This window comes from Pundamilia nyererei, unplaced genomic scaffold, assembly GCF_000239375.1.
Source record: "Pundamilia nyererei isolate P.nyererei 1_Seehausen unplaced genomic scaffold, PunNye1.0 scaffold00036, whole genome shotgun sequence".
NCBI lineage: Eukaryota > Metazoa > Chordata > Actinopteri > Cichliformes > Cichlidae > Pundamilia > Pundamilia nyererei.
Genome location: NW_005187437.1, coordinates 4,106,806 through 4,117,090, shown reverse-complemented (window position 1 = coordinate 4,117,090; position 10,285 = coordinate 4,106,806). Strand labels below are relative to the sequence as shown.

The window sequence follows — 10,285 nt, the reverse complement described above, 5'->3', positions numbered from 1 at the left end:
GTTACAACTGCAGTCACTTGTTATTTGCTCACTCTGAGATAAAACAGACATCTTCAGCCCATCTCAAGCTTTCATGTAGCTACTGAAACATGCACTGAGGTGTCAGTGCTTCGAGTTATGCACACATTAGCAGAAAGGAAGAATCATAAGCACAACCTCAGGACCCCCCTGAGGACTGAAGCCTCCTTCCACACATAATGATGGGAAAGGATTTCAACTGAGATAAAAGGCAGTTACCAGTAGCAACGACTCATTTTCTTTGGCAGACATCAAACACATAATTCAATTCACCAAAAAAAACTATTTTAACTCCTGAGTAAATGTCTGGTTTTAACAAAGTTGGGGAGCAAAAAGTGAAGCGCGGGTGTGAAAGTCAGAACTACTACTCAACTTGTTAATCCCATAGATCTGACTCCTGCAACAGCAGATCAACAAGCGTCAAGTCAGGCCTATATTTGATTTAAGTACAGTGGCCTATCTTATCAGACTAATGTCCTGTTAGGGATATTTAATAAAGAAATACCAGCTCTAGAGGTTCTCTAAAGATAAAGTGGCTTTTATCAGTGCGCTTTACTTCATACAAGTGTACTACACTCTGCAAATAACAGAACCTTATTCAGGATGACAAAATCATGTGCATGTTGTCAAAAAAAGCTATTTTCACTAAAACGATGTGAGCTGAAGATTACAAAAATGCACAGTGCAGGAAAAATGAAGAGAAACACTGCTTACCTGCAGTGCAGCCTGGAGGGAGTAGAAGAAGAGAAGAGGAGGAAAAAAGAGCAGAAGCACAAGAAAAGAAGAGACAGTTGGTTAGGAGTGTCCACGTACAGGCAGACAAGAGAGCAGGGTGGGAGCCAGACCGCATAAAAATAGCATCTAGATAAATTGAGGGAGGTGAAGTGGGGGATAGGTGGCTCAAGGACAGGCGGGAGCTGGCACACGTACCATCAGTGACTGGGTAAAACAGGAAACAAGGATAAATAATGAGACTGAGGGGACAAAAGGAAAGATGGAAAAAAAAGGATGTCAAATGAAAGACGGGGCAGAAGAAGCTTCGCACATGCAGAGACTGAAACGAAGGTCACTGACAGGCAGACAAATGAACAGAAGCCCAGCAAACAACAGCTGGGTAAGGACACAGGCAGTCTGGAGTTAATGATGCTGTGGGATGTTCAATTAAAGTTAAGAGCAAATTTACTGCCACCACATAATGTAATATAACGACCCACATCCTGTCGAGGTTTTAGTCTGCTGTGGGTTTGTACTCTGCTATCGGAAATGCTTTCAAATAACAAGAAAAATACTAGGATTAAAAGCTAAAGAGTTTAAAAATAAAAAAAGATCTCATTTGAGAAGCTTATCTTTACTTTTGCCAAATTAACAAATTATAGGAGAAATATGAAAAGCATGACTCTGGACAGAGACGCCGAAACCAAACCTTGTTTGTTTGGAAATGGGTTTCCGTAAGCTATCAATATTGCACGGGTGTGTGGCTTAGATGCTCCACAGGGATCACCTTACACCCGAGGGTGGAGTCCTACCTCCATTCATTCAAATGATAAACATGTTTCTATAAATAAACCAGCATATTAAAGTTGTTTTGGGAAGAATTCACTTTTTTAAATTGACTCCAACTCCAATTATAAATCCAATCTAACCATTTTACTGACCAAGAGTCGCAGCAGGCCTATTAGAGCTGAGGGCAAGAGGTAAGTGTAACCGCTCGATCACAGGGCTCTACCTTGAAGTGTTTTTATACATTTCCCCCAAATGTTCATATTTGTACATAAGTTACCCTGAGAATAAGCCTGGACGCCTTCACTTGTCATTCGTGCTTTTCATTCACATTAGTGCAGCTAATTATGGTGTTCTGTGGATTGAAGGTTATTTTCGTGAGCAAGTGCTGCAAACATTTTTGCACAAAATTGAGGGAACAAAATAAATAAATAAATAACACCAGATTTTGAGTGTGTTCGCACCTTTTGTTGGATGGTGGAGTGCTTCTGCTCCATGTCCCTCTTCTCTTTGGCAGCATCCACCACCAGCTGGTCCAACTGCAAGAGACAGAACAACCAGTAAGCCAAGCACACCGAGCCGACCGGTGACAAGCGTTTCATTCAAAACGGCAAAACTAAACACTAATTAAGAAAAATATCTATTTATTTCGAGTTAAGGAATGAATGATCCAGTGCCACCACATCTTTAAACTGCACCTAAAAGGCCGCGTGAGCATGCGTGCGTTGATGATGCTAACGCCACTTTCCACGGGCCAGACCGAGAGAAACATGCTTTTTCTCCTCTAACCAAAATGGACTGCTCTGAGGAGAAATTAGACGGGAGATGATTAATTCTCTTTGTCCCTGTGAGCAACCGACACATGTGGAGAGGAAAACAAAAAATCTTTTGAGCTGTGAAGAAAGAAACATTTTTTTTCTTTTTCTTAAAGGCTTCAGTGAAGCTCTGGAGGTCACTGGGTGATGCCGAAAATATGCCAGTTTGCCTTGCAGCACTGAAATTCTGCTCTGTGCGTCTTTATAGTCTGTCGCCGCAACGTGACCTAAATTGGCATCACCAGCCTCAAAAACAAAAGATTCAGTATGTGATTGCAGGGCACTGATTTAAGGGTGAGCGGGGTTCAAAGTTTCATCAAGCAAATTTTGCAGCAATTTTCTGCTTTGTATCAATAAACTAGATGGAAATTCATACATTTGTTGCCTTTCTTAAAGCAGAGTATAATAAACGTGTGGTTTCTTTTACAAAATACACACAAACATGTTACTATCACACAGTTTCAGAGACGCTTTGAGGGAGCTGCGTGTTTTGTTGTGCTCAGAGAGGAAATGGGTGGATGGCTGAGCAGCAGGCTGATAACACAGATGGGAAATGTTTTCCCTGTTGCCTCTGCAACAACTAGTCCGGTCCGGTCGGAGCTCATGCCATCTATCGAGGCCTGTCTTTATGTTCAAAGATGCTTCTGTGCGTAGCTCTCCTCACATTTTGTGACAGTGACTCATATTGCCTTTAACATCTTATCTTCTCAGGCCGAGACAAACGTTTGTCTCTGCTAACATCAGTTCGTCATTTACGGACCACAGCCGTCAGATTAAATCACTCCTGACATGTAGCTGCAATGACAACGTCTGTGATTCATGGAAAAGATATGAAACATCTTTCTGAATGAGCATTAAGCTCACGTGTGTTTGATCCTGAGGCTCTGTGTCACGGAAACATGAAGTCAGCAGTACATTTATGTCTAGAAGCAGCATTACGGTTTCAACTAGCGGTGGAAAAGCGGCATGTTTGACATGAATCACTGTGAGCTGTCAACCGAAGCCAACAAAAAGAGAACATCAGCAATATCAATTCAAACTAAGTCATGTGATCTTGATTTCACCTCCCTGTGAAGCTACTGTCTACACACCAGCTCACATTTTCAACAAGTATTTAAGTCTTTGGTTTTCATCCTCCTCTGTTGTTCCATTTTTCATTTTTTTAAGTTTCTAAACGTTTCCAGGTATCAACGCCCCCCCGCAGCTGCTTTTACTCCAGCTCAGGGTTTATTCATCTTTCTAATAATTTACTCGCACTCTTGATGACTTTCTCATAGTTTAGAAGCATCGCGTCATATTATCAGACCTGTTGGCAGCTCCTCCACACCTCCCTGCACAGCCTCTCCACCTTCTTCAGCTTCATGATGGAGGTATAATGCACCGTCCACGGCCGCTGCTTTCTTTAGCACGGCCTTTGATCTTCCTCTCCTTCTGGTTTGTGCTGCCCCAAATTCAGCACGACAGGCTTGTAATCCACAGCACAGTTAAGCTCTTCCTTGTTCATCCACTTGAAAACAAACCCTCTGTCTCTTTCCCCCCCTCCCTCTTCAGGGTCTTTTTCAGTTCTGTCCTTTTTTCCCCTTTTCCTCACACAACACTCTCTTCTCTCTCCGTCGGTCTTTCGAGTCCATGCCTTTCTGTGCTTCTTCAGTCACATTTAGCTTCAAGAAGATTACACTCTGCCTCCTATCCTTTCCTAAAATCTGCTTTTCAAAGAGGTCCAGCCTTCCTCGCTTCTCTCTCTTCTTTTTTTCTGTCAATGAGAATTTTCCAACTTCAGAACACAAGGGTAAGAAACCACACGCTTCTTCCCAACCCAATTAAGAGCTGCTGAATGGGCTCCTCAGATCTGGCTGTCAAAAAAGTCCCCCAAAAAATCCACACTGCATTTCCTTCTTTCACAGTTTGGCTATACGTTCAACAAGCTCCTCTTTTCTCTACTGCTCTGCCTCTTGTAACTGCACTCCTTTCTCCTTGGTCCTGGTCCTGGTCTGCTGCTTCAGCCTCTGAGCAAACAGCCTATATATTCCACAGCCCTGCTTCTTTCACTCAGCTGACTGTCAACCCTCCGAGTCCAACTGTGGGAAAACCCATTCCAGCTCACAACCTTCTTCCTCATTCCCGCTAAATGTAAAAGCTTCACTGTGATTACAATCTTCAAGTAACATTCAGGCTCAGAGGAAGGGCTTTGTTTATGAGAGGATGCACACAGACACACACGAGGGTGGAAACTGAGTTGACGAAAGTACTGCAGTACACACAAACCCACACATATACACGGACGAGATAGAAACACAAACACAGAGGGAGAAGAGTGGCGACCTCAATTTGCAGCTGAACTTATGGTTGGGCAGATGCCAGCATTTTCGCATTGTCATTACCAGAAATACTAGTTTAAAAATACACACACACAAGTTAAAATGAAAGGTGACAACAAAGCAGATGAGCATGACAACAATGTGAAGAGATGAGTTTCAGAGTAAAGTGTTGCAACATCTCCAGAGGCTTGGTAATGAACTAATCATTTGATTCAGGTGTGCTGATCTAAAACCTGGAAGACACCGGCCCTCGAGGCCTGGAGTTCCCCACACCTGGTCCAATGGAAAAAGAAAGACAAGCAAACCTGTTTCTTTAAGCACCAGTTTCACTTTAGCCAATTAACGCCAATCATAAAAATGTAAATGCAGGACCGCATACAGAAAAACTGAACAGAAAAAAAATGTAAATATTAGTCTTTCCCTCATAATATAAAGCGTTTACTCTTTACAGTGCACTGTTATGTAAACTTGGAAAGCAATTATTCTGCTGCTCTTCTAAAAATAACATCACGAGTTTACGATATCTTCCAATTAATCAACAGGCGTGGCTGAGCGACGAGCACTGCAGCGGATTCGTTTTATGCAGCGCATCAAACTAGAAAGAATAAAACCAAAATAGCAGCGAGCTGTACGTACGCTGCGCAAGCCGAAGGAACAAAAGGAAACAACGGCAGATAGATATATTTATGTACAAATATGAGCGCCTTTTTAACTGTGGCTGTGTGTTTGGATCCATCAGTGTCTGAAAGTCCTGGAAGATTTTTATATTTGGATACAGGTAACGTAGGAACACACCAACCCTAATTATGGGTGCATGTGTGTGCAGAGTGTAGCCTGTACCTGCCCTCCCAGCTGTTTCATAAGAGGCTGCAGTTCACTGAAGAGGTCATAACCTTGGTGGAAAAACGTCAGATGGGCGTACATGAAGGACAGCATCTATAAAAAAAACAACAACAATGTGTTTATTAAAACACTTAAGAGGAAGAAGGGTCTTTCCATCTCCATTCATCAAATTTAAACAGAAAAAAACCCCCAAGTGACCATCACAGGTTTGTCTTTCTACTGGAAAAAGCTCATTCTTAATAGGAAGCATGCAAAATTTCCCTACTGTAAAAGGTCCCTTAAAATCCTTTGTCTAAAAACACATCCTACAGCTTTCAAGCATCATTTTTTAACTCTCCCTTGGACACCAAGTAGGAGTAATCATGGTTTCTCTTTTCTGAACTGAGCAGTTTCTGTTTCAAGCCTGCTTCAAAACACAACGACTGGCTGTGATTTCTCTCTACAGCTTACCGGGGCTACCCTTGGAAAAGCCTGGACTCTATACTAATAGTCATCAAACACCAGCTTTATTGATATATCTCGAGGCGTTAAATCTCATCGTTACGAGTGCAGGAGAGGTCCTCAAATAATGGAGGGAAAGAGCTACAGGAGGCATTTTAAATTTTCATTATCTAGAAAACTATCTGAGCTCAGTCCTTTGAAATCATTTAGGCCGAATATCTCATCTTATGGCTCTAAGAACTAAGGACTATAATGAGTTAACACAGGAATATTTGGATGTATTTGTCTGATCTCTGACAGCAGATTAGGAGGCCTGAAAAAACCAAAAGTGTACAGTCAGGGGACTGAGAGTTTATTTAATGATAATGAAGCTTACACATGAAAACACATTTTCATCTGTCTTGCTCCTTTCACTCAGAGCAGGTTTCTGTTAATATTACATGTAACATTTGGGATTTTGATGAGTCATTTTCCCAACATGAATCTTCCTATTTGAATTTTTCCAGGCAAATCTGGTCATGTGGGAGGCAGTTGATGAACTGAGAGTGAACGACCCAGAACAGAAAGCTCATTTCATTTGAGAGAACGAGTAAACTTACTGATTTTAGGATCTCCGACCTTCTCTTGGACTGTAGCACGTTTATCTGAAAGTTCATAAAAACCAAAACAGTGAGAAGTAGGGATTATTATGAGAAAATATCTGGGACAATGTGGTGTCTGACAGAAAAATGCGTGGAGATGGGGGGGAAAGACTTAAAGAGCGTGAGACAGAACAGAAAATGAGACGAGCTGGTGGAGATGAAACAAAAAGAAGTGCCTGAGAAAAATCAAAGAAAGCTGACAGGCGTGAAATGACTACTACTGAGGCTGGATAAAATCGCACCATCTCCCTAAGCATTAATAGGCAGCGTTTCATTATACCAGCACCAGGGGGAGCCCTCTGCCTCATGTTTAGGGATGTGGGTTGAAGCCTGTCTCACTTTTCATCTTCGCCTCATCGCCTCCTGTCTCTCCGTCTCCTTCTGTGTGTGAATGTTTGTGAAGAAGGCTCTGCCATTCGTCCAGACTAATTACCGCCGTCCTCATCTGGCCTTGGATTTTCTCATAGCTTAATGCTGCAGAGCAGGGATGTGTTGTGGTGGATTGTAAAAACAGATGCTGATACTTGGCTGTTTCATGTTACTGTCAGTGAGTCTGCTGTGTGACAGCAGAGTCACTGACTGGGTGTGGTAACACATTTAGCTAGTGGGGAAGGAAGGCCAGCTTCAGAAGTAATCCCACACTTCGCTTCATACTTCTGAATTAACCTAAGTCCAGCGGCCCCTTTTTGTTTGTGTAGTGAAAACAGGGTCACCATGCTTCAATACCCCGGAGAATAAAAGTAAAGGAAATGTCTTTTATGGTCAGCAGTAATTTCATGGCTGCAGGTTTTAAGGCAATTTTCTCAAGCGACTCTAACCACACTTGTGTTTATACACAGATGTTAACTCCCATCCTGGGGAGGAAGCTTATTTTTTTCCATCCCCAAACCACAACAGTTGACGCATCGCGACTTTTACAAGCCCCCCTCCTTCTCGATTACAGTCAATTAGTAGCTTGGACCAAAGCAGCACCTCTAAACGATGGTTATTTAACTCTCAGTGTGCAATATAGTGTCAACACTACAGCCGCAAGCAAACTATCAGAGCAGTTATTTGGAAATTGGTTTGTAAAGCTGCAGCAATTGCAAACTTGTGGGAATGTAACATTTCAATTTGTCACGTTTGGTTTGTCAAGTTTTTACGCACAAACAACTTTCACTTATCTCTAATAGTGGTGAAAACAATAGAAGTGGTAACATACGGGGGTGGGGGGTGGGTTACTGAGCGAGATGCTTTTCCATTTTTCCAGACTAGCAGCACACTTCACCATCAGTGAGCCAGGAAATCCCTGAAGTTTAATATTTTATGCTCCAGCTCGACGTGGCACAACATAGTAAAAGAGACATGCTTCACTCTTAAAACGCCGTGAATGCGAGTCTGGCTTACAACCTCACTCATATATTTTCCTCTCCCGCTACCATCTTGCATGTCACTATAAACTGCGTAATGTATAATCAAGCACAAATGCCACAAAGATGAAAAAAACGAACTAACAAGCACAAAAAATAAAATAAAATAAAATACAGTTAAAGTCTGTCTCAAATGTTTCCTGCAAGCACCGCTGCAGAAGTTAGTTTTTAAAGTGCTGACAGCACTGCCCAAATGTGAAACTTTAATGGAGACCCATTTAAAAATCAGCTGAGCTAGCTGCTAGCTTATAGATTTCCTATAAGCACACTAAAAAGCGAGATAAAAACCAGACTCGTTTCTCACAGCCAGGACTCTTTTTTTATGAGATGGTGATTATAGAGTGGGCCACTGGAGCAGACTGCCAAACCTATATTAAAACCTCCAGTTTGGTTTCAATTCACCATCTCATTTGCTCAAGGAGTGAAGGGTGCCCATACAGCATTGTCTGTTCTTCTGGGAGGGAGATTCAATAACAGGGCCGCCAGCTGCCTTATCAGAAACCACAAAGCATTCATCAGCACTGCCGTGGCCGAGAGCAGAGCTGATGCATTCAATGGCACAAAAGCACTGAGTAAGGTTACAGCAGAAAATATCTAAGTGGCTTTGACAGAGAAAATGAGAAAGAAAACGAGCAAAAGGAGACGAACAACATTAATTCAAAAACTGATTTTGGAAACTGAAGAAACTTTTCCGACTAACCAGGTTATTAAACCTCTTTCTGAGTACTTTTTTTTGTTCACTTTGGATAAAACAGAATCAAACGCAGCATTCCTGTGCAAAAATAGCATTTTTTAATTAAATGCTGAATAATAAGTTCTCATCCAAATTCTGAACATGACAGCGTGCACCTCAGCTTTTTTGAGATCCATACTTAAAAGCTGAATGTCAGCAATCTGTTGCTATATATAAATATAGTCTGACTGAAAACTGCCTCAGTTTCAAGTCAAAATCTCCCTGAAATAGCACCGCATTTCTTTTTTTAGATCATCCTACGTGTAAGCATAAAACCCTGTTACTGCTATTTAAAATGCACAGTAGGCCACATGTCAGTGCATCCCTTGCTGTCATTCAACATCCAGCGGGCTGTACCTGTAAGACGTAGTCGAGGACAATGTGCCGGAAGCACTTGCGCGTGGCAGTGAGGATGTTGGTGGCCTCCTCCACCTCGTGCTGCTTGTTACGGGGAGCTTGGGCATTCTTGATCAGCGCCGTCTCCTTTTCCTCGCTCACTTTGTCAAATTGCTTCTTGGCTTCTTTGAACTTACGCAGGTCACTTCAAAGGAAGAGAGGTTTATTAGTATAAACATGACAGCAGATCCTGGGTTTTTGTGCGTCTCTCAGGGCACTCCGGCTTCCTCCCACAGTCCAAAGTGAAGCAAAGCTTTGGGTAAACTGGTGAATCTAAAGTGACCATAGAAGTGAATGTGAGGTTATAGCCGCACGGACGGACAATAACTTATAGCCTTATGACAAAGCCACTTTCAATTGTGTCCAATTAATCTTATAAAAAGGATGTGGGCTTTTCAGCAGTTTGAGCAATCATATATGATCGTTTATACTAATCGTGATGCGTTTTACAACAACCACAAACTTTGGTGGCCGAGTAGGGCTGAACTGTACGAGCATAAAGCCAAAGGAGCTCAACATTTAGTGTCAGAACTCAAGAGACACGACAGCTAATGTCACATTTTAGACTATTTAACATGTGAAAGACGAAAGCTTGCACTGAAAGACTGAATTCTTACCCTAATTTAGGACAAACTTTAATGAGTTTCCACGAAGAGTGGGACTTCAATAATCTAAGACGTTAAAGTTTAAAGGGAAAGGTCCATAGTTACAGGAATCTCTGAATATGAATGAGCACGAGAACGGTCAGGCAACAGGAACATGTCAATTTAAAACAAAGGCAAACTCCTTGACCTGCTTCTTGTTAACCACATGCTCCACACTTATCATTTGCAGCCATTTTCCTGAGTGAGATTAAGTCACATTTGAGCACCACAAGATACTGAGTAAAGTATAAGTGCTGCTGATGTGGGTGTTTAGTCCTGATGTGCCAGAGGCAAAAACTGCTAATCCTTATAATGAAATAAACCAGAGAAGCAACTCCTTCCTGTAATTATACAAGCTGCCCAAATCTCTGAGCTAAATTAGGAGAACTGAGGAGGATGTTATGAAGCCTACATAGAAATAAAAATATTCTCTTATGCAATTTAATGACAATGCTGTCCGCATCATCCTGTAGTGTATTTACTCCTGAATATTTTGTGTTTGAAGCTGTGAAAGGTAAGTTAACCAG

The 10,285-nt window shown here is 41.9% G+C and overlaps 1 protein-coding gene across 2 annotated transcripts in view; it reads right to left on the bottom strand.

Annotated features, from left to right (window-relative positions):
- The window catches only part of LOC102214693 (arf-GAP with coiled-coil, ANK repeat and PH domain-containing protein 2), a 27,336-nt gene extending 18,080 nt beyond the window's left edge, over positions 1-9,256 (bottom strand). For both annotated transcript variants that reach the window (XM_013910123.1, XM_013910122.1), the window contains exons 1-5: positions 9,076-9,256; positions 6,535-6,579; positions 5,492-5,587; positions 1,983-2,057; positions 733-744 (exon numbers count right to left, since the gene is read on the bottom strand). In XM_013910123.1, the coding sequence (XP_013765577.1) occupies positions 733-744; positions 1,983-2,057; positions 5,492-5,587 (183 nt within the window). In that variant the 5' untranslated portion in view covers positions 6,535-6,579; positions 9,076-9,256. The remainder of the gene's footprint in view (positions 1-732; positions 745-1,982; positions 2,058-5,491; positions 5,588-6,534; positions 6,580-9,075) is intronic.
- Positions 9,257-10,285: the final 1,029 nt, after the last annotated feature.